Genomic DNA, 24,687 nt, shown 5'->3' with positions numbered 1-24,687 from the left:
AGCATAACACCCCTGCTGGGGCTCTTGTACATTTTAAAGGTGAATCACGGAGCAGCACTTCCGCCTTTGAAATGTAACAACAGCCGGACAGCTCTTGCTACATTTCAAAGCAGAAACGCCCTTATCAACTAATCGAATAGTCGATGGAAATCTCATCAACTATTCGATTAGTTGATTAATCTAATTTTAACATCCCTAGTTACTGCTATCATTCCTCATGCTCCTAGAGTCTTCAGAACTACTGATGTTTCTCATAGTGATTCTCACCCTGCTAATTCTGATACTGCCTTTAGGGAGCAGGAACCTTTGACATGGGTAACTTTGATTTAAGATACCACTGATAATATCAACTCATCAATAATATAAGGACTCAGTAATGTTCTGTAAGCCATACAGTATTAGTACATGCTGCTGACTATTGTATCAAAGCTCATTCCTTAAAGATTATATTCAAATATTAAATTACATTTACTGTACAACAACTTCTTCCCTTTATTATACAACGTAAAAGTATGTGTTTCTGTGTACTGGCTTTGGCTTATATTGGAGTTCTCTTTTTATATAATTGGACAATAATGTTCACAGAAGATTTGAATCCTAACATTCCTCAAGTAAGAGAAAGCTGTACCTCAAAACTTACCACTGCACATTTCTGAAGAACTATCCCATACCCAGAAGACACTGAAATTCTTGGCATATCTTCCACCTGGGGAGGGAAAAAAACTAAAACTATGTTGTATATAGACCTATTTGAATACAAAACTACAGCATAAGTTCTGCAATGTAAGGAAGAAAGAGAAAAAGACGATACACCAATTAACAGCTTTGCATTTAAGAGCACTGCCATCCCAACAATGAATCTGCTTTTATCTGTTTCGACAAATTTGTTTACACTATCTATTCCCAAATATAATTATTAACCTAAGTGACATTATTCAGTGGCCAGACTTTCATTTCAGAATGTGCAGCTTAAGGAAACAAATTCACCTACTGGTACAGTTGCATTTTATTACTGTGAGAATTAGAATATATATGGCAGGGCTACTCAACTCTGGAAGCTCCGGGGGCCACAATGATACTCACAGCACATGCCGAGGGCCGCAACTTAAGTATGGTTGCATGTATATGCAAATATATATGCAAAAAGCTTCCTTCACACGGATAGGCACATATTAATAAAATGCAATATTTACCCAATTTCCATCCACACGATAGCACTTTTAATGAGCAATGACAGTCCAGGAATTTAATACTAAAACACATACCAACAGAAGACCATTATATTGACCACTTTTTTGTTTTGGCTCCCACCTGTGGGCCGCATGTTGAGCCCTGCGTAAACCCAAACTGCATCGTGAGCCGCAAAGAAACGGGCTGTGGGCCACATGCGGCCCGCGGGCCACGTATTGAGTAGCCCTGACATATGGCATACACCTGACTATATCTGTCACTACAGTCATAAAGAACTCATGCATTTAGAAGATGTTACTGCTGAACTACTGAAGGTGAACATAATCATATGAGACATAATGAGAAACTCTGTATTAATTAAGTACAGGCAGTCCCTGTGTTACGTACAAGATAGGGACTGTAGGTTTGTTCTTAAGTTGAATTTGTATGTAAGTCGGAACTGGTACATATCGTAGGGGAAACTCTAGCCAAACATTTCTCCAGAGCTCAGTTTTATTCTCCCACACCTCACTTCCTTCAGTCCTTTATTCTCAAGCTGAGGTGTCTGCTGAGAAAAGCCACTTCGCGTCTCCCTAGTCTGCTGGGGGGGGCGCTAGGTTCGCATCTCCCTGGTCTGCTGGGGGGTTGCCTCACCCCGTTTGTAAGTAGGGATCCGATGTAAGTCGGATCCATGTAACCCGGGGACTGCCTGTACTAAATTCCCAATGATCTTCACTATGACTCTTTTCAGACATTAAACATCACCCAACTCTTACTGACCAGCTGCTGGTTAATGGCAGACTCTCGTTTGGACAAAATCTTCTTTGTCCATGAGGGAATTAAGGCAAACAGTGAATGGATCCCGGAAACATCTGGTGCTGCAGAAGTCAAAAGCAGATCATGGTCTTCATTTGTTCCCTTTAATTCTGTTCCAAGTAATTCTACTGCTGAAAGTGAAAGTAATACTCTATGTTAGAACTCTCAAATGCTCGATCTCATGTGGCAAACACTTGCCAGTGTACTCAGCAGTAGCGATATTTGTTACTATATTACTGAAGCAAAGAGGAGCCAACCGTTTTAAGTAGGGGTTAGACAAATGCTTGTTAGAGTTTGTCTACACTGCATATTTATTTCAAAGTAAGCTATTTTGGAAGAAATACTCCAAAATAGCTAATTTTGAAATAGCCAGTCTACACTACAGGGAAGCCTAAAAAATAATCCAAGGCAGGCTTCCCTAATGTGGACGTGCTACTTTGAATTAGAGCCTCAGGAGGCACTGGGGAGTAATTACTTTGAAAGGCCCTGGAGAGGAGCTATTGCGAAATAGCAGCAGTGGAGCATCCAAACTACTGCTATTCTGAAATAGCTATTTCATAATAAGCATTATTCCTCGTGGAATGAGGTTTGCAGATTTTGAAATAAGCCATCTGTTATTTTGAAATTATTTTAAAAAATCATGGAATTGCAAGACATTTGCATTGTTATTTTGAAATAACATCAATGTAGACGTACATCCTTAGGGATGATCTAAGTGTGCTTGGTCCTGCCTCAGTACGGGGCAGGGGAGGGGGGACTAGCGGACCTCCTAAAGTCTCTTATAGGTCTACATTTTTATGATTGACGCAAGAGATGTTAGAGTATAACCAATAATGCTTATTGGTTAATGGTCTCGGTTGCACTCAGATGGCTCCTGGGGAGGTGGCTTCACTGTGGCAGGTAGGGTTGCCAGGTGTCTGGTTTTCTACCAGACAGTCTGGTATTTGCACCGTCTGTCCGGTAGAAAAATTCAGAAAATACCGGACAGATGCAATGTCCGGTATTTTGTGAATTCCCGGCTGGGCGCCGGAGAGAAGCCTGGCAGGGGCGGGGGAGCGACTGGGAGGCGGAGCGTGATTGCCTTTGGGAGCCCTGCAGTCGCACACAAAAGCTGGGTCGGGTGGGGTGGGGGCCAGGACTCCCAGCCACTCCTCCCACCCCCACCCCCTGGCTGGCTTTTGCACAGGACCAGAGGCTCCCAGTGCCAATCGTGGCCCCGCATCCCAGCTGGGAGCCTCTGGTTGCGAGCAAAAGCCGGGTGGGGGGAGTGGCTCCCAGCCCTGCACCCGCCCCCACCTGGCTTCTGTTGGCAAGTAAAGGGAGCGCTTGCTGGGGGTCGGCTGCGGCCAGTGACTGTACCCCCCCTCGCCAGGTCTGCTTCCTGTCCCTCTTCCTCTGTCCCCCCCATCATCCCCTCCAGCCCCACAGCCCCCGATCCTCCCCCAGCTCTGCATCCCACCCCCTCTTCCTGCCGGCCAGCCCGACGGCCCCCGGACCCCCCCCGCCATCCCTGCTTCCTGCCCCCCTGTCTCCAGGCCCCCTCTTCCTGCCAGCCAACCCCCGGAGGCCCCCCTGCCAGCTCTGCTTCCTGCCCCCTTCCTCCGGGCACCCCCATCCTCCCCTCCAGCCCCGCAGCCCCCGATCCCCCCCAGCTCTGCTTCCCACCCCCTCTTCCTGCCGGACAGCGCTGCAGCCCCTGGATACCCGCCAGCCCCGCCAGCTCTGCTTCTCACCCCCCTGCCGGCTAGCCCCGCCCCGCTCCCAGCTAGTTCCCCCCCATCTCTCTCCATGTTCGTTTTTTTAGCAGGGTCTACCTGGCAACCCTAGCAGCAGGGCAGTGAAATGACCTCTCCTCCCCTCCCCAGGTGGGCTAGGGCTGACAGACAGAAAGTTTCAGCGGTTACACGGTTACCCTACTACACAATTTTTAACATCCCTAATTGATGCCCTACTTTGATAGGCAAATGCAGTATGAGACAGTATCTCCACGAAGGAGCATGAAAAGACAGGCACAGGGCAAGAAGAAAACCGAGGAACAGAAAGGTGAAATGACTTGCTCAAGATCACACAGCAGGCCAATAACAGACACAAGAAAAGAAACTAGGTTTTCTGATTTCTAGTCTAGTGATGTAACTGCCGGACCTAACTCCCTCTCACTCCAAAGGAAACCATTTTACTTAGTAAACTCTGTTCTCAGTGGCAAATGTGTACAAAACTAAAAGCAATGTTACTTTCTGAAATAATTAAACTATTCAATTAACATAATTCTGCCCTCAGAGCTGTGCACACAATTCTCACTGGGAGCCCACGAAAAAAAGGTTTTTTATGTGTCTTCCTAAAAGCAGAATTTTGTCATTCAGATATAAAGCAAATTATAACTCATTTAACAGGTTTCAGTCTTAAACTAACTATTAATAATTCCAGTCCAATGTAAGATTTCAGAAAAGCATGAATAATTGAAGAGCTTTGTAAACACCAACTACCTAAATATAAAAAAGCCTTATACTTCAAAGACACAATCTGCCAGTAAAGCATTTAACATTCAGACTGCATTAAAATGTTTCTAATTGGTGCTTTGTTCTTAAATGAGTTTCCATTAAATTGTAACACAATCAAGTCAAGGGCCCCAATTCTATAGAACAATAATATCAAGATTTGCCTATGATCAATTACTATAAACCAAAATAATGTAATAGTGTTAATTTATTCTATCCAAGTTCTTTTTCACATTCATCAGTGTACTCTCTAAGCATCTTCCACACAGGGATAAAATCCAGTCTTATTATGAAGGGATGTGTATGCTAAAACTTAGTGTAATCAAACTGGAGCTGATCAATAAATTAAAAAAATATTTAAATTAAAATTTCTACATTGGTTATATTTTGTGAATGTTCTCAATATTACTGATCTTTTTAAAATCAAACTCATGTCTGAATCTTTTATTTAAAGAAATACCATGTTTGCTTACTGAAAATCCATGGTCTCAGTAAAATTTCTGCTAATTTTGAAAACAATTTCCATATGAATTTCAATCAAAATAGTTCAATCAAAATAATCTGGAGCATGTTGTGAGAAGTACAAGAGTTTCATTATCTACATAGTTTTTTATGAAAAGTTTCATTTTCGATATTGCTGGGTTTGGGGTTGTTTTTGTTTTGTTTTTTTTACAAAAAATAAATATTTGTAAGTACTTTCAATTAAACAAATATGGAAAAATAGCATATTATATAGGATTTTTTTTCTATTATATTGGAAATGAGGTATGATGAATTATGGCCCAATCCCATATAATTTTTACCACTTTTTAAGGTCTTGTTTGTATCTTACGCCTCCTCATAACTTTCAGTATTAAGCCTTTAAAACAAGGGTGGGCAAAAGGGCCTCTGTGGGCCAGATCTGGCCCACCAAGCAAATTGATCCAGCCCGCAAAGGCCCTGCTGCTCCTTTACCCCCAAGCCAATTGGAGCCTGGGGGCGGGGGAGTGCACGAAACTTCCTCCCGTCCTGCGAGGAGCATGCTGCACTTCAAAGTGCTACGCGCTCCTCACAGAGCGGGAGGAGACGTCACCGACTCCCCTGCCCCCAAGCCCTGACTGCAATGTTTCCTCTGCCCTCCCCTCCCCTCCCCCCCCGCCCTGCGAGGCGCACACGGCACTTCAAAGTGCTATATGCTCAGGCAGGGCGGGGGCAGGGTGAAGGAAGCTTCATGCAGCTCCCCTGTCCCCAGGCCTTGATTGGCCTGGCGGTGGGGAGAGCACGTGTGAAGCCTCCTCCCACTCTGTGAGGAGCGCGTAGCACTTTGAAGTGTCGCATGCTCCTCACAGGGTGGGGATTAGCGTCGTGGGAAGAGGCTTCAGGCGCTCCCCCCACACCCAAGCCAATCAGGGCCGGGGTCAGGGGAACTGCACGAAGCTTCCTTCGCCGTGCCCCGGCCCTGCAAAGGGCAGACAGCACATCAAAGTGCCACGTGCTCCTTGCAGGGCGGGAGGAGGCTTTGAGAGTCCCCCGCCCCAAGTCCTGACTGGCTTGGTGGCGGGGGGGAGCGCCTGAAGACTCCTCCTTACCTACCCCCACCCTGTGAGGAGCACGTGGCAGGGTGCAGCACAAGGAAGCAGCGTGGGTGCCTAGTGGGAAGGGAGGGGCTCCCCTACCCTTAGACCAATCATGGTCTGTGGGTGGGGTAGCCCAGAAGCATCCTGGTCCCACCTCTTCTGATTTAGCCCCCCCCCCCCCCTTCCAGGCGGCCTGGGGGCACTTCAAAACTTTTTGAAGTGGCCCCTGGCCAAAACTTATTGCCCACCCTTGCCTTAGAAGTTAATTTGGTGGCTTATTTCAAAGCCTTTGAATAGCAGGATTTAACTAAACTATTATGATCACCATAATTAATGAGACACCATCTTTTTTAATATATTGTCTTTTAAAATTTTGTAAGCCACCTCGAATATTTTAAATAGAGAGGCGGGGTAAAAATATTTTAAAATAAATAAATATATTCTCCAACCCTGAAATGACAGCAAACAGATGGATTTCTACTCTTATGAAACAACCAGTTGACTTCGTAAGCATAGATCAAAAGCATGTTATCAGTTACAAAGTTTAGAACCCTATCACTTTATATTGAACTGCAAAACAAAAATATTGGAAAATTAAAATATCAATAAAATCATTGCTATATAGGCGAAAGTTTGCTCTGAACATTTTGCCGTTACTATTTCAACTGGATTCACTAAATCCCATATATTTATATTATGCACAATAACCTAGGTATCAGATACATGAAAACCAATTGTAGTCTGATTACAGACTATCTTCTCTGCTCCCTCTTCTATACGTTCAGGGGACAGAGATGTAAAAGAAAAAGCTTTTTGCCAAAATGGAAGAGACTACAAATGGCTACATACCTCCAAGGAGGTAGATCTTGCATTTACAATAACCTCAATTACTGGTCATCATTAGAGACTGAATTTTGGAACTCCAGTGTTAAGAAGATGCATTTTTAAAGTGTAGTAGACTTTAACCTCTGAGGATCAGCCAGTAGAAGGGGTTGAATGACAAATGAAGTAAAAAAAAAAAAGTGACCCCCTTTAAGAGAAAGCTGAAATGGAGGCAGCTATCAGTCACAAAAACAAACACAGTATGCTGGAATTTAAGAGGTGCTGCCACAGTCTGGCAAGCAGTGGGTGCAGAAACCCGAAAGTCCACTCTTCGATATTAATATATGTTACTTCTTCGCCACATCCACACTCATAGAAACCATACTAGGGATGTAAGTGACTAGTTGACTATCCGATAAGCATAAGCTCAATTAGTCACTTCTCCCCTCTCCTCCTTGCTGCCTCTATGAGAGGCAGCAAGGGGGAGCAAGAACCTGTGCTGGGGAGAGCCAACTTAAAAGCCCCCCACTGCATACCAGCCTTTTAAATGTATTAAGACCCAAAAGGCTGAAGCACAGCAGAGGGGACCCCATGCAAGATGGAACAGCTGATTTCTGGCTCACACCAGGTCCCCATCACTGCGCTTCTGCTTTTTAAATGTATTAAAAGCCCGTAGGCTCTTAATACATTTAAAAGGCTGGAGTGCAGCATGGGCAGGTGGAACCCAGCACAAGCCGGGAACAACTCTTCTGGCTTGCTCCAGGTCCCCCGCCCGCCCATTGCACTTCAGCCTTTTAAACGTATTAATAGCCTGCTGGCTCTTAGTACATTTAAATGGCAAAGCTCCAGGGGCTGGCAACTAACCCGATTATAGCTCTCCAGCATATCGACTAGTCAATGGAAATTCCATCGACTCGTCGATTAGTTGATTAAACTAAATTTAACATCCCTCAACCATATTGATGTCAGTGTCAGAATGACAGCAGATTGTAAGATCCTCAGGGCAGGGGCCATGTCTTATGTGTAAAGTGCCAAGTTCAGAGCTGACGTTCAGTTACCAAAAGAAAAAAAATTTACACATTTAACAATATATACAGTAATTCTAATTTTGCCCTTTCTCCACAAACCACATACTTTGAATCCGTAAAGAAATTTGCAATCTGTTTTTCCTAAAACTAACATCAGCAAAGCTTTTCGTTATCTTGATTATTTCTGGTATTCAAAAATTCATTTGTTTACTATATTTGTTTCTCTTTCCCCTTGGAGTTATTATGTGTTCTCAAAAGGAGACATCACACCAAAAAACAACCTAAAGTCCCTTCAATTACACACACCAATGAACAAACAAAGGTAGTAATTTTACTGCACTTCAATTTACAATGTTACCATTAGCTTTTCTTGTTCCAAAGTCAAAGACACTATGGGAATAAATCAGAGGGAAAAGGTAGGATAACACAGAAAAAAATAGGATGCTTTTCAGCAGAAACTCTGATGCTGTATGGGAGTATTATGTTACTACTGAAATCCTTGGTAACTAAAATTAAATTATTCTATCTACAATAGGAATGTTAAATTTAGGTTATTTTAGTAATTAAGTAATTGATAGAATTTTTATCAACTATTTGATCACTCAATAGGAGAAGGTAGTCCCGCTCAATACTGGCTCATGCCGGGACCAAACTCCGCTGATGCTCTGAAATTTAAAAGACAGGAGGAGCCGAGCAGCCTGCCCCACTGTTCGCTCCTACTATGTTTTAAATTGTAAAGCCCGGCACAGCAGAGGAGGACTGTGCTGGGCTGTCTACCCACCTGGCTCCTACTAGGGAAGTTGGGACCCACCATGGACAGGGGCTGCTGCCGGCAGGGGCTGCTTCACGGGCAGCAGCTCCTCTCTGCACGTGTCCCAGTGGGAAGTTGCCGGAGCATCATTTCCTGCTCCCCTTTCCCCGCTGCTTCCTCCGAAGGGGGAACAGGAGGGGAGGGGAGACAATGCTGGGGAGGGGGGGGAACCGGCTTTTAAGCTTAAGCTTATTGGGTAGTCAACTACTTGACTACTCTCTTACATCCCTAGTGCACAGTATATCAGGACAGTAAAACTATGACATGCTGTTGTATTGATACAGACACAAAATAAGCATTAATTACCTTCTAGATCACAGTCCTCTCTGATATTTAAGGGAGTACTAGAAAGGTCCTATCATGGTGTGAGCCTCACAAACCTCTTTTAATAACACCCAGGTCACAGAGCAGAGTAGTGGAAGAGTCACATCTTAATATTTTACAGAAGTAAAAGGTCAAATGAGCTACAAGAGACTGCAATTTAAAAAAAAAGTGCCAAATTCTAGGGATGTTAAGAAGCAGGTAATTTATTAATTGTGTAGTTGCCAAAATGTTGTCGACTACATGATTAATTGATAAGGGTTAGCACTGCTCCCACGCAGTCCCAGCTCATGCTGGGTCCTGGCATCAAACCTGGCTGTGGCTGTGCACTACAACCACTTTAAGAGCTGGCGTGCAGGCAGGCTGGCTCAGTCTGACTCACACTAGGTCCTGGAATCAACCCCTGACTCTACTGAAGCAGGGACTGATGCCAGAACCCAGCATGAGCTGGGACTGAGCTAGACTGTTGGGCCAGCCCACTAAAAAATTTACTTGCACAGCCACCAGAATGGGAGGAGGGCCTAAGACCAAACTCTGACTCAACTTTGAACTCAAGATCAGCAAGCACTCAGGGCCTGGATCCTAGACCCTGCTGAATGAGCGATACTGTGACTCAGGTTCAAGCCCTATCGGTCTGCAATGTGAATGCAGCTAATGTAACAGACCCAGGTCAGGACTTCTTATTCCAGTCTGGACACGTGAGCACAGATCGGAGTCTCAGGTCCAGCAACCAATGGTAAACCCATGTTCACAGTGCAGCGTAGATGCTTCAGTATGGGCTTGTAATGACCAAGTCCACAAGCTGGAGTCTCACAGATCCAGGTTTACCATGAAGTGCAGATGTAGCTATAGTGACTGAGAAACAGAGGTGCCTCACAGCTTATTATATAGCAAACTTTTTAGAAGCATCTGGCTCCCAGGATTCTCCAGCACTTCAAGGTTTAGAACAATTGGAAGGACAAGTAAAATGAATACCTACCTGTCATACCGAAGCGGTCTCTTTTTTTTTGAATCCACAGCTTATCTGTAACAACCTACAGTTAACACAAAAGATAAGTGACTACAAACCCAGGATCTTATTTACAAAATACATTTCTAATATTGATTATTCTGAGTCTCAAACTGGAGACGTGCTTTACACTAAAGTAAAAATTCTCATTTCTGTACTCAAAACTCAAGATTGTGGGAATTAGCTATGACTAGCGAAAAGAGTACCGGACCTGGGATCTACATTCTTATGTCTTGGTTCTACCATCAACCTCCTGTTCAAAGTCAGATCTCTAGTAAGTCACTAACTTGTTCCTCTCCTGCCCTTTGTTTAATCTGAGCGTAAGCTTTCTGAGGCACATGTATTGTCTGTCCCCTACTAAGTATATGTACGTGTCTAACATAAGGGGACCCAACTTCAGTTATCACTCTAGGAATGATTGTCATCACCATAAGACTTCTGAAGAGCAGCACTGTATTATTAAGAAACAAAAACTTCTTATAAAATAACCTGTCTGCCACTTTTCAAAATGTTGAACCCCAAGGGTTTGAGAAAATCATCTTATCCCATTCTGCTACTTCGCCCTTAACTCTGCACATTCTCATAGCTAATGACTTAGATGATGGATAACATTGTTCACTAACATATGTTGTATGTCCAGCCTGCCAAAAAATAAATGTAGGATTTTCTTTAAAGTACAATTATGGTCAGAAAAGCAGCACTATACAAAAAATCACCACAGTCAAATACTCTACTTTCTCTGTTTCAAGTCAATTTATTTTATGGATACAAACCTGTTTTTACTCTCAATGGTGCAGGAACAAATATCAGTCAAGAAAAGCAAACTGCATTCTGTTTGGCCTCACTCATCAACAGATTTATTCAATAAATAACTGATGAGTATGAAAGAAGCAGAAAGAACTCAATTTGCCTTTCGGGATTAAGCAAGGGCAGGAAATCAAAAATACTTCCTGTTAACTGATCACATTTAATCTGGAGTAAATTAAATTAATGGAGATTGCCTATCTCCTAAAACTGGAAGGGACCTTGAAAGGTCATCAAGTCCAGTCCCCTGCCTTCACAGCAGGACCAGGTACCATCCCTGACAAATTTTTGCCCCAAATAGCCTGCACAAGGATTGAACTCACAACCCTAGCTTTAGCAAGCCAATGCTCAAACCACTGAGCTATCCCTCCCCCCTAACTACTATGCCATTGTTTTCTGGTCACATTTTAAATTTACATTAGAAGCCTAATTTCTGGCAAAGATTTCTAAACTTCAGTAAAATGTATTTTCTATAAATGCCATTTGTCAAATGTGAATTAAAGTGATCTGCAATCACTTACAAATGCAATCCACAATTTCAGTGTATAATGAAAAATATTAACTACAAAACTCAGCTTATGAAAGTCAGTAAACTACATACTTCATAATGAAGTTAAAATAGAGATGTGTTTTCGTGACTCAGGAAATGATTTACTGGTATGCAGTGGCATTGGAACAATTTTTATAGTGGGAGTGCTAAAAGCCATTGAATCAAACTGTAAATCTCGTATAGGATGAAAACCACTGTGAGCCACAGAGTGTTACCACAAACCCCAGTACTCCTAGTTCCAGCACCCTTGCTGATATGTAATCATTGATTTTTTTTCCCCTGGGAAAACGATGGTTTGGTCAGGGCAGCGTGATAAGATTTGGGATGTTAGCATATAGTCATTTAAATAATTAATTGATAAGCCTGGTCTTATCAGTTAATCCAAACGACTACATGCACCTCCCCCCAGGGAGAGGTGGAACCTGATGCCCATGGGAAGCCAGCTTAAAAGCCAGCTCCCTACATGTGCTGGTTCCCGCAGAGCCACCTGCCTCCCCTTCCCCCCCCCCCCCCCACAGCAGCATGGGGGCAGGCGGAAAATGGTTCTGGGGGGAGTGATCTTAAAAGCCAGCTCCCCACTAGCAAAAAATCCCATGGAGCCACTTGCCCCACTACTCCCATGCTGCTGCCTCTGATGCAGAGGCAGCAGCACAGGGGGACGGGAGAGCAGGCAGGATGTCGAAGCAGCCTCTGTCCACAGCAGGCCCAGGCTTGCCGCAGACAGAAGCTGCTCTGTGGGACAGTAGCATCTGTCTGCGGGGAGCCTGGGCTCCCCACAGCCTGGGGCTGCTGTCCCCCTGGGCTGCTGCCTCTGTATCAGATGCAACAGCGGGGGGTGTCAGGCGGGAGCCAGTCTACCTGGGGAGCAAATTTTTAAACAAGATCTCCATGCAGACCAACTCCACCTGCCACAGGGGGCTCCCTGGGAGTGGAGCTGGGAGCACCCTGGCTACTGTCCCCATTTCTGGGGAGTATTTTAGTAACTGTGTAATTGCTGAAAAGTTTTGCAACTTCACAATTACTAACATAAATATTATCTAGCATCTCTAGTAAAGGCTAATGTATTGAGGATCTAAATTATATGAAGAAATCAAAACAGGATACACGGTTCTCTTAAATAAAATGTACTTCTCTGCATACAAAAGTTCAGCTCTCAGAACTATTTCTCTCCCCTCCTCTCCTCCTCAATTAACAGAGCAAACGGAAGAGGGCACACAAATTAAAACCTCACAGCTTCACAGAGGATGGGCTGAGTTGACTCTTCACTGAGGTAATACTATCCTACTAGAAGAATAAACTGGCCCTCAAATTAAGTCTGAAAATGGCTGTATCTGCACTAGGAAATTAAACAAATGCTAAAAATGTCTATGTCCATAGTAAGGAATTGTGTAAGTTCCCCACCGAAGTCACCACCATTGTAGCTGGGATAACTGGTACAGACTAGGGATGTTAAAATGTGTTTAAGCAAGTGTGCAATTGCTGAAAATTTCAGCAGTTACACGTGAGCTGGTTCATGCCGACTCCATGCACAGACCAGCTCCTGCCTGTCTCCCACCCCCTGCACTGCTGCATCTGATAGAGAAGTGGAAACCCATGGATATAAAGCAAATATCCACAAATTTTGCAGGGTTCCGGATACAAAATTTTATCTGCATTAGGAATAATAAGCCACGGATATCCATATATCCAGTTGCAGATACCTAACGATATAAATATAAAGTGGCTATCCACAAATTTGCAGGGCTCTAGTTACCAGTCTTGGCTGTCTATTGTAGATTATTGTGTTGAGCCTTCCAATTTCTACCACATCGTGAAAGAGGTACTTCTCTGAACTCCAGACAGTAAAGGGCTACTTACTATTCACAATGAGAAGAGGACACGTAAGAGACTCAGGGTATGTCTAGACTACATTGTTTTTTTGAAAAAAACTGCCCTTTTTTCAAAGAATCTTCACTGCAATCACGTTCTTTCAAAATTAAATCGAAAGAATGCAGGGCAGTTTTTTGACATTGGTAAACCTCAAATTACGAGGAAGAACACCTTTTTCAAAAGAGCACTTTCAAAAAAAGCCACGTGTGGACGCAGAACAGGGACATTTTTCAAAAGAAGAGGCAATCGAAAAAAAGCACAGGTGTCCTGGTGGCCATTCTGTGAATAGCAATCAGGACTTTCTTTTGAGAGAGTGTCCATGCCATCTGGATGCTCTCTTTCGAAAAAGCAGATCGCTTTTTCGATCCAGTTTTGAGGTATGGATGCTCTTTTTCAAAAGAGCACTTTCGAAAATGCTTCTTTCAAAAGAAGATTGCAGTCTAGACATACCCTCAGTAATTTTAGTCTGTGAATGTGAAGCTTCAAGACACATGGATTTCACCAGCATGAAACCGTGGTGTTATCCACTGTTTTAGCTCATACCTGGAGTGCTTTGTTTGTTTGTTCACAATAATTTACCTTTAAAAACTCCTGGAACAAATTACCTGTCTAATTCTCCTCTTTATAATTCAGAGCATAAGACTTTTTGGAAACAATTGCTGACAAACAGTTTTTAAGCAGTTTTTATTTACTTTTATTTCTGTCTACTAAAGATAGAGTACAAACGATCAAACTTGTGTTTCTGATATCTGTGTTAATGTTTCAAAACTAATATTTAAAGGCTTGGGATGGTAGTATCTTGCTGTATTATCTCCTGAGTGTTCTAAATGTACATATAAACTTAACTTATGTATTTAATTGACATCTATCTATATATTAGAGATGTTAATGGCTAACCAGTTAACAGGTTACCGGTTAACAATTAACAGGTGACGTTTTCTGGTTACAGTTAACCAGTGGGGGCTGCAGCAGCACTCTGCCAGCCTCCAGCAGGGAGATTCTCCAGCCCTGCAGGGTTTGCTTTGGGTGGGGGATGCTCCAGACTCATTGGAACAGCCCCCATCTGCAACAGGGGAGCCACTCCAGCCTAACACTGCCCGCTGCTTCCTCCATGTAATTGGTTAACCAGTTAAACTTAACATATATCTTGTTAACTAATTAAACAGGACTTTACATCCCAAATACATATTTTCTTTCTTTGTATAGGTATTAGACACAATGCTCCTGACATTTAATTTCTAAGTTATTATCTGTAAAAAATAACTTGGGCTTCTCAGATGCCAATGTAGTCCCTGGAATTATGGTCAAAGTTGTCCTATCCTGCCACTACTGCTTAATTTGTGCCAGGGCTTGCCAGTTCAAAGTCCCAGGGCTTGATGCTTCATTTATGAAAATGTTAAAATCACTTGGGGCCCAGCATATAATTGCTTGAGTTGTGGCACCTCTTTCATTACATGTTTCTGTAAAGGGAAATCTTGCCTTACTAATTTACTAATTTGTCCTTTTCATATGTGTTCATTTTTTTTAATTGTATCCTTTGGTATACAGGCAGTCCCCGGGTTACGTACAAGATAGGGACTGTAGGTTTGTTCTTAAGTTGAATCTGTATGTAAGTCGGAACTGGCGTCCAGATTCAGCCACTGCTGAAACTGACCGCCAGTTCTGACTTACATACAGAATCAACTTAAGAACCCCAAGGGTCCCCAAGTCAGCTGCTGCTGAAACTGATCAGCAGCTGATCCCAGGAAGCCCCGGGCAGAGCAACTCTGCCTCGGGCTTTCTGTAGTCAGCGCTGGTCAGATTCAGCAGCAGCTGACTTGGGGACACCTGGGGCAGAGCAGCTGGGGTGCTGCTGGGTTGCTCCAGTAGCGCCGCTCCTCGGCGCTACTGGACCAACCCAGCAGCACCCCATCTGCTCTGCTCCAGGCGTCCTGATTCAGCCGCTGCTGAAACTGACCAGCAGAGGCTGAATCAGGACGCCTGGGGCAGAGCAGCTGGGGTGCTGTGGGGGTTGGTCCAGTAGTGCCCAGAGCGGCGCTGCGGGACCAACCAGCAGCGCCCCAGCTGCTCTGCCACAGGCGTCTGGAGAAAAGCCTAGTCTGCTGGAGGGGGGGCATACTAGCTGCACCCTCCCCCCCGCAACCCCAGCAGACCAGGAAGACGCGGGCGGCGGACCGAGACGCACCGCAGTCCTCCGCGGCTTTGCTCCCCGTCTCCCTGGTCTGATGGAGACCAGCAGACCAGGGAGACGGGGAGCAAAGCCTCTGAGGACGCCAGCAGCGGGACAGCCGTGGGGCGTCTGGGCTGTCCCGCTGCCGGCTTCCCCCGAGGCTTTGCAAAGCTGCGGAGGGGCTCGGGGAGAGAGGCAGCCCAGTCGCGCCTGGGCTGCTCCGTTGCCGGCTTCTCCGAGGCTTTGCAAAGCCACGGGGGGGCTCGGGCAGCAAGGCAGCCCAGGCCGCCTGGGCTGCCCCGCTGCCCGAGCCCCCCCGCGGCTTTGCTCCGCGTCTTCCTGGTCTGCAGACCAGGGAGACGCGGAGAAAGCCCCGGAGTACACGGGCGGCAGGACCGCGAGGTCCCGCAGTCCGTGTCCTCCGGGGCGAGCCCCGTTCGTAACTGCGGATCCGACATAAGTCGGATCCGCGTAAGTCGGGGACTGCCTGTATATGTTTGTGACAATTTTCTTCCACTATTTGATCTGAGGAAGTGGGTCTGGCCCACGAAAGCTCATCACCTAATAAACCATCTTGTTAGTCTTTAAAGTGCTACATAGTCCTGTTTTTTTATTTAATTTACTAGAGTTCTTTGATGGGGTCAACAAACATGTGGACAAGGGGTATCCAGTGGTTATACTACTTAAATTTCCAAAAAGCCATTGACAAGGTCCCTCACCAAAGGCTCTTAAGTAAAGTTAGTTGTCATGGGACAAGAGGGAAGGTCCTCTCACAGACTGAAAGCTGGTTAAAAGACAGGAAATAAAGTGTAGGCATAAATGGTAAGTTTTCAGAATGGAGAGAGGAGTCCTCAACCGTCAGCACTGGGACCATTCCTATTCAACATATTTATAAATGATCTGGAGAAAGGAGTAAACAGATGGCAAAATTTGTAGATGATACTAAACTGCTCGGGATAATTAAGACCAAAGCAGACTGTTAAGAGCTTCAAAAAGTCCAAATTAAGTGACTGGCAAACAAACTGGCAAATGAAATTTAATGTTGATAAATGTAAAGTAATGCACATTGGAAAAAATAATCCCAACTATACATACAATAAGATGGGGACTAATTTAGCTATAACTACTCAAGAAAGAGATCTTGGGAGTGATTGTGGATAGTTCCCTGAAAACATCCAATCAATGTGCAGCAGCAGTCAAACAGAATGTTAGGAATCATTTAAAAAAGGATAGAGAATAAGACATAGAATATCTTATTGCCTCTATATAAAACTACGGTAGGTCCACATCTTGAATACTGCATACAGATGTGGTTGCCTCATCTCAAAAAAAGATATATTGGCATTGGAAAAGGTTCAGAAAAGGGCAACAAAAATGATTAGGGGTTTGGAATAGGTGCCATTTGAACAGAGAATAAAAAAACGGGGACTTTTCAATTTAGAAAAGTGGAGACTAAGGGGGGACGTAATAGAAGTCTATAAAATCATGACTGATGTGGAAAAAATGAGTACGGAAAAATGATGCAATTGTTCCCATAATATAAGAACTAGGGGGGTCACCAAATTAAATTAATAGGTAACAGGTTTAAAACAAATAAAAGGAAGTTTTTCTTCATACAGCGCTTAGTCAATCTGTGGAACTTCTTGCCAGAAGATGTTGTGAAGACCAGGAATTGAACAGGGATCAAAAAAGAACTAGATCCATTCATGGGTGTTAAGTCCACCAATGGCTATTAGCCAGGATGGGTAGGAATGGTGTCCCTAGCCTGTGTGTGTCAGAGGCTGGAAATGGATGACAAGAGAGGGATTGGATTGCTTGATGATTCCCTGTTCTGTTGACTCCCTCTGCAGCATCTGGCATTGGCCACTGTCAGCAGAGAGGACAGGATCCTAGGCTAGAAGGACCTTTGGTCTGAGGCAGGATGGGCGTTCTTATGTACAAATTAAGCACCGACCCCCCTCCCCTCCCCACACACACACCAAAATGTAAAATGACACCCCACTACCAGGGGCCTCATTTCTAGCAATAAGTGCTCGGTATCTCTGCAAATCGGATATAAGCACCCTACAGCTGGGGCTCCAAAGGTTAGCGAGTCCCTTTGAGAATGTGGGGCTTCAGTTCAGACTCCCCATTTGATAACATGGGGGTCAAGGCCTCTGCCCTGGCCGGCAGGTAGGGAGTGAGGCAGCAGACACCGGCAGCCCTTTGCACCTCCCCAGGCCTGTCCAGGCACGAGCTCACTCGCCGCGGCGAAGCGCCCCTTACCTGAGCGGCGGGAGGAGGGAGGGCTCCTTGCACCGGGGGGCTGGCAGGCAAAGGCTGCCCCGCAGCGAAGTCTGCGCCAGGGGGAGGCTGCTGCTGCTGCTGCTGCTGCCCGAGGCGACGGGGCCCGGCTGCCGGGGAGCCCCGGGCTGGGAGCAGCAGCGCCAAGCAGCCAGCTGCCAGCAGCGCCAGGCGCGGGGAACGCATGAGAGAGGCGCGCGGGGAGCCGGGCAGAGGGGGCGCGGCTGCCGCACCAAGTTCGCGGCCCGGAGAAAGTTTCCAGCGGCTCCGGCTACAAACCAGGCCGAGCTGCGGAGGCGCCGCGCCACAGAGCTGCCGCCATCGACGTCAGCCGCGATCGCCCCCCCTCCCAGCCCGGGCAGGGCTTGGCTGGCCCGTCCCGAGCGGAGACTCCCCCCTCCACTAGAGTCCCTGCCCCCCGAGCTGCGGGAGCCTGGGCCGCAGGGAGAGGGCTGCGAGCCGGCCGGCCGGCATGCCCTGGGCTCGTGGAGCTCGCTGCGCGGCTCCGGGTCTAGCCCGGGGTCTCTCCCCGGTCCCGGGCAGAGTTGGCGCCCCGAGTTCTCCCCGCGAGCTTGCTCATGGCCTCTGACGCTCCGACGCCGCCGGGGCCCTGCCGCGGGGAGATCGGGCTGCACTTCTGGGTGGAATCCCTGCAGCTGGTCCCCGGCTTGCTGGCGCCCGCGGTGCTGCTGGGGGTCGCCTTAGGCGTCGGGGCCGCGTTCCTGCTGGGTTTCTATGTGATCCGGCCTCTTCTGCAGGGCAAGGTACGTGTGTCTGCGGCGTGGGGTCTTTGCAGGAGGAGGTTTTGGCTTCGGGCGAACGGAGCGGGATTGGGGAAAAAACTCTAGGTCAGACCTGATCTTGCCAGGTTTTGGCCTCCGCATCCCAAATGGCACCGCCTAAAAGTAGAACAAGTCGGGCCACTCTTCCCGCTCATCAAAATACGAAAGCAGTCTCTGAGGCATAACAGCAAGACAGGATCCCAGCCGGTTTTCCGACCTCAAATATGTACACAGAGAATTAATGTACGTGATCCTGTGATAGCAAGACCTGGAGCATTACACATTGTGGTGCAACAGCATGGCAAAACCCCACCGCTGCCACCTGGATTCTACTGGATCCAGCTGGCAGCACAAATCTGCCCCCCACTCACCCACATACAATAATGCTACAAAATCCATGTCTGACAGTTGGATCTGGTCAGATGCAGCAGTTGGCCCTCACTGCTCCACTTCCTTTAATTAGAGAACAAATGCATATACTCCAACTGCTCAAAAACATTCCTGTAACCAATGCATCATGTAGTGCACAGCACCCCAGAATCTGATTCCTCCTGAATCCAGCAAGTATTTGGCCCCACCTGTCCAAATTTCACTAGCTATAAAAATGCATGTTCAGCCATTCTGCAGCATCATAAAACTTCAGGATGACTCAGACATGGCTCAGAGCAGCAATGCCACAGACCTTTGATTCAGCATTGGAAGCCTTTTGGACCCAGCTGAGTTTTGTCCACCAACCCAGAAATTACACTGCCAATATGAAGAATCAATGTAATTTTCTACCACATGGAACACTAACACAGCCTGGTACAAGAAAGTAGCCAAAAACCAAAAACCCCTCTGATTTGGTACCTGTGTCCAGATGAATCTAGATTTAGAGTTCTCACAACAAGGCTACGTCTACATTGGCATCCCTTTCCGGAAAAGGGATGCTAATGTGACGAGTCGGAATTGCAAATCCGCGGGGGATTTAAATATCCCCCGCGGATTTGCAATTCCGACTCGTCGCATTAGCATCCCTTTTCCGGAAAGGGATGCCAATGTAGACGTAGCCCAAATGTTTAGGTGGCCTCAGAGTGCAGGAACCAGATTTTGCTGTTGGTCACTCTTACTGTGTTTCCTAACATACTTAATTGACATTAGGAAAAACAAATAAATATGTACAAATCATGTAATTTATTTATGTAGGGGGGTTTTCAAACAATACTGAAAATAATGTAGTTATCTCCATTCTTTACTAGATCTAAACAGAACAGAAACAAAAATACAGTAAGGTGCTTTGCATGTTCTTGTCCTTTGTTGTTTCTTTTGCTTTTGTTTTTTAGACATGCTACTAGTAAGTCTGCTGCTGTGAAAACACAATATTTTTATATTTCTTAATTTCATTTTTCACAGAAACAGACATGCCAGTTAGCTAACAAGTAATATTAACAAACATAGAAATACCACTTTTCACAGCAGATGTACTCAGTCCTGAAAAGCTGGGCACAAATTACGTCCTCGATTACAAGGTGAGTGGGGAGGTAGCAGGGGCCAGGTGTGATGGCAGGAGAGCCAGCAGTGATGGTAGGGGAGGATGGAGCAAGCCCAGGGCGGAAATCTAGTTGCTGGACTGAAGCTCGCAGGCCTGTGGCCAGGATCCAGACCTGCTACTGCATATTTGGAGCCCCAGGCCAGAGGACACAGCTGCAGCCCAGGATGATTGAGTGAGCCGGGGGTCAGAGCTCAAAGCCCCATGGCCAGATCTTAGGGGACAGAGCTCCTCACTGCACAGCAGGTGTTAGGGAATGAGCCCGGGATCAAAGGCCAATGACTAGACCCTGAGGTCCTGGGGCCCCAGGGCCTGAAGCCAGGGATGGATCTGATGCCATGCAACCAATGCCCAGGGCTGGGGAGGAGGACACAGGGACCAGAGACAATGAAAAAAGTGGTGAGCTAGGGGACAAGGCTCGTTGCTGTATAGCTGGAGCTTGAAGCTACACAGTTGGAACCTCCTGCCCACCACACCAGGGCTGCAGCCAGAAGCCTGAATCCCACTGCCCCCAGGAAGGTGGAGGAGCTCACTCCTCAGTTTTACCATCTGTATTTAATACATATGCAGCTTCTTCCAATCTACCTCAGTAATGCCAATCCCAGTGTATCACGGAGCAACAACACTACAAAAAGCACAGTAAGCAACTGAATGCAGCTAGGTCCAGCTGGGTTTGGGCATTGAGCTCCTGAATTAGACCATTGCCATGCTATCAAATTGAAGTCTTCACTTACACAAATCCATTACCTTTGACCAACATGATACCTTTTGGGCCACCACATATATGTCTTGGTAACATTACTTATGAATAGTCACAGAGAGGTAGCCGTGTTAGTCTGATCTTGGTAAAACAAAAGAAGCAGTCATGTAGCACTTTAAAGACTAACAAGATAGTTTATTATTCTTAAGTTATTATGATGAGCTTTCGTGGGGCAGACCCACTTCTTCAGATCATATTCAGAAAGCGAATTGGCATGACCATTATATAACAGAGGGCTACAATGAGTAAACTTAAAAACAAACAGTCTTGCAGCATCTTAGGGTGTGTCTAGACTACAGGGTTTTGTCGACAAAAGTGGACTTTTGTCGACAAAACTATACCTGCATCCACACTACCGCTGAGTTCTGTCAACATAACATCGACAGAACTCAGCAGTTTTGTCGACGCTGGTAAACCTCATTTTATGAGGCATAACGCCTTCTGTCAACAGAGTTTCTGTCGACAGAAGGTGTTATTGCATGTAAACTGTCCTTTGCGTCCACACTACCATGTCGACAAAGCAGCTTGCTTTGTTGACAGAACTCAATGTAGTCTAGACGCTCTTTGTCGACAGAAGTTTTGTCGACAGTATCTGTCGACAAAACTTCTGTCGACAGAAGCCTGTAGTCTAGACGTACCCTTAGAGACTAACAAAAATGTAGATGATATGAGCTTTCACAGGCACAACCCACTTCTTCAGATGAATGGAGTTAAGAGATCCAAGGCACAAATAAATAGCAAAGAAAGAGAGCGGATGGGGAGAGAAAGAAAAGGAAAAAAATATATTGTTAATTGGAGTGTCCATGGTATATGAGGCTGATAGAGTTGATTCTAAGTACCTGGTGCTTGGCTTTTTAGGTCATTAGTGTGTGGAATATAGAGGGCCATCCAGTTAAGGTCTTTGTTTAAACTGTTATTGCAGCCGTCAAACTTGTAAATGAAATAAAGTTCTGCAACTTCTCTTGCCAGCTGGTTTTTGAAATTGCCATAATATTGTCATTTTTAGACAGGGATTTGTAGCAATCAAATTTTTGAATTGCTCTGCTCTAGCTCCGCTCTAGAACCAATAGTGACTGTTCCAGCTCGCTTCAACTCTGCTCTGCACTCCGACTCAAATGAATTTTTAACTAAATAAAAAAGTGCATACTGTAATTTTGAAAAAAACATTTTCAGAGTTTTAAAACACTTTAAATGTCATCAACAATGATACAAACTAGAATCATTCATAATTCAATCTGTAAAAATTATGGCAATGATCAGGTCATCTTTCATAGCCTGCTGCAGATCATTTAAAATTAACTTTAATGCCAAAAACAGTCGCTCTACACTAGCTTGAGTTGTTGGCATGCTTGAAGCAATTCTACAGGGAGCCTGAATGCGGTGTGGGTAGCTGTGAATGGCCTCAAAAACATACTTAACTTTTAGCCTACCAATAGACTCCATCACCTCACAATCTTCCCGAAAGTTTCTCTCGAATAATGCTTCATTACAATTATGAATCGCAGAAACTTGCCAGCGTCTTTCTTGTTTATCCAATTCCTTTTCGAAGTTGTCATCTTCTGAAGAATTGGTGCTTGAATTATCTCCATTTCCCTGTGATGGTTGAAGACGTCTCAGGGATGGACACTTGAACAAGTTCAGAGTGGAGACAGAAGTTTGAGAACAGCCTGCTATTTCTGAAGGATGTGAACTTTCTGGAACCGCAAATTTGATTGTTGATGACTCCTTTTGTTGTGTTTCGTTTTCTTCAACCTCTTTTGCCGAGTTCAAATGTAGCAATAGATTTTGTTATTACTTTACTGTTATTGTAATTATTGTAGTTATTGTTATTGTAGTTATTGTTATTGTAATTTACTGGCACAAGATGGGATTTAAGCAAGGATTACACTCATTTAAGTATGTCGGTTAGGGGATTTACACCAGTTTATGTGGTGTTCTGCAGGCACTGTACAGGTGAGATACCTGTTTATTTAGATTCCTTTAAAAATAATTTAGCTAATTTCCTGCAACTTTTCTTGTGCAGACATTACTAGTCCACTCAATTAGCCTCATTAGCACGGCACTACAATTGACAGGTACTCCCCCCCCCCTTCTTTTTCTGTTATAAATTCTGGGTTCCCATTTTTTCTACTCCAGCTCATCTGAAAAAGTGGGTTTTGCCCGCAAAAGCTCATGATACTAGCTATATATATGTTTGTCTCTACGGTGCTACAGGACTACTTGTTTTTAAAGTTACAGGCTAACAGGGCTTCCCTCTGAGACTTTTGTACAGACAAGGGCTCTATCTTCTCACTTGCAGATCACAAGTGAAAACTTGCCTGGTTTGTAGAAGTCTTCCTGAAATAACATTGATCACAGAATAGCTGTCTTCTCCTAGAAACAAATGAGAACAATGCCACTTATAAAGCAACAAAATTAATGGAAGAATTTTTTCAACTGAGACAATGTTCCTAGACACTATGCATGAGGTAGAAAAATGACAAGGCATATTGAATACATTTTATGGGGTGAAACTAGTATTTAGTGTTTTCCAAAGCACATGTTCTGTTGTTTAACATGCAGTTGTCTGATTTTAGACTTCTTTGGGGAAATATGCACATCTTCACTTTTGTTAAAAGACTAATCCTAGCTGTTCCTTGCTTGTTATCACAATGTTTATACTACAAGTTATTTTCTGGGAACAATTATTGATTTCTTTTGGTTGGTTCTTCCTCTACATCAGACTTAGACCTATATGGTATTGAGTTACTTTAATGTAACAGTGGTTGGCATTGACACAGGAGCCAATGGCATACAGAGTGCTCTTTCTGCATTCAATGGGTCGTTTGTTTTTGTTAGCCACATCTCTTTTTAGAACTACATAGCTAACCTGCTATACACACAAACACACACAATAGGGCTGATCATAATTAGGCCTTGTGGGAGAGAGGAATACCTTTGTAGCCATCTGCTTTCAAGTGGAAGATTTGAAACTCTGCTTGAAGCCCTGCTTTTTCCAGGTAATGGATGTACTTCAGTTACTAGATCAATGCATCCCATGGAGGTGGAAACTTCTCTGATTCAATTGTTCATTTTTCTTTCCCAAACAGATGGTATTTTTATATTGCTGTCACTGTTGGTTCAATATAGCTAAGTACAAATGCTGTTCTTTGGGCTTTTTGCCTGTCTGGTTTCTCCAAAACCATGGTCATTTGATAAGAGTTTGTAGGAGAGCCTCTCTGTGTGGATGCAAAATTTGTATCCACATCTGTATCTGCAAAAATGAGCCACAGATATTCACATCCCCAGATATCTGCAGATTTGCAGGGTTCTAGGAGTATGTAAAAAGAAGACATTATTGCCAGTGCCTTCCAGCAGTATTATGTTCTTCTGTAATACCCTCCAGTCAGTTTTACCTTGTGCCTACAAACTTCCTCTGTAGAGAAGTTTGTCCAGTTATGAGATTCTGGTAGATTAGTGTGATGAGGTGGTACTGCGATGGTTGTTAGACCATGTTTTATTCAGTATCATTATTAATTATCTCTAAAAAGAGGTACCTGTCACTTGAACTATTGTCATAATACATTGGAAGGACAAAAAGGAGTGGAAAGGAGGGAACTCATGGGGTTATAAATGTGGGCAGGAAATAGAGAGAGTCAACCTGGAAAAATTCAAGTTTATTCACTGGGGATAAATAATCCAAGTTATAGGTGTTCAATGGGAAAGAAATGCTTGTAAAATAGTATTGAGAAATACCTATGGCTGAAAGTGACCATCTGAATGTGAACTTGCAAGGAAATATGAGACAAGAAAAGCAAATGCCTCTTTTGGGTTACACATGCAAGAGCCTTTTGTCACCATACTAGAAAGATGAACTTTTTTTAAAAAAGCAACACACTAGCTAGCACTGATAAAACTGTTCATAGAATATGAT

General features: G+C 44.7%; 2 protein-coding genes across 10 annotated transcripts in view; one reads left to right on the top strand and one right to left on the bottom strand.

Annotated features, from left to right (window-relative positions):
- Positions 1-17,890, bottom strand: part of EVC2 (EvC ciliary complex subunit 2) — a 155,069-nt gene extending 137,179 nt beyond the window's left edge. For 2 of the 4 annotated variants that reach the window (XM_075930752.2, XM_075930753.2), the window contains exons 1-4: positions 17,687-17,890; positions 9,999-10,053; positions 1,951-2,117; positions 641-706 (exon numbers count right to left, since the gene is read on the bottom strand). In XM_075930752.2, coding sequence (XP_075786867.2) covers positions 641-706; positions 1,951-2,117; positions 9,999-10,053; positions 17,687-17,890 — 492 coding nt within the window. Of the gene's footprint in view, positions 1-640; positions 707-1,950; positions 2,118-9,998; positions 10,054-17,686 lie in introns of those variants that run through there. The other 2 variants (XM_075930754.2, XM_075930755.2) reach the window with 2 other exon arrangements.
- Positions 17,891-18,282: 392 nt separating this feature from the next.
- The window catches only part of EVC (EvC ciliary complex subunit 1), a 97,492-nt gene continuing 91,087 nt past the window's right edge, over positions 18,283-24,687 (top strand). For all 6 annotated transcript variants that reach the window (XR_016349392.1, XM_089777804.1, XM_006128204.4 and 3 more), the window contains exon 1: positions 18,283-18,468. Coding sequence is in view for 5 of the 6 variants with exons in the window: in XM_089777804.1 (XP_089633930.1) it covers positions 18,283-18,468 (186 nt within the window). In the remaining variant the exon portion in view is untranslated. The remainder of the gene's footprint in view (positions 18,469-24,687) is intronic.

Source organism: Pelodiscus sinensis, chromosome 4 (genome assembly GCF_052426305.1).
Source record: "Pelodiscus sinensis isolate ZL-2025 chromosome 4, ASM5242630v1, whole genome shotgun sequence".
In the NCBI taxonomy this organism is placed as follows: Eukaryota; Metazoa; Chordata; order Testudines; family Trionychidae; genus Pelodiscus; species Pelodiscus sinensis.
This window is presented reverse-complemented; position numbering and strand designations above follow the sequence as displayed.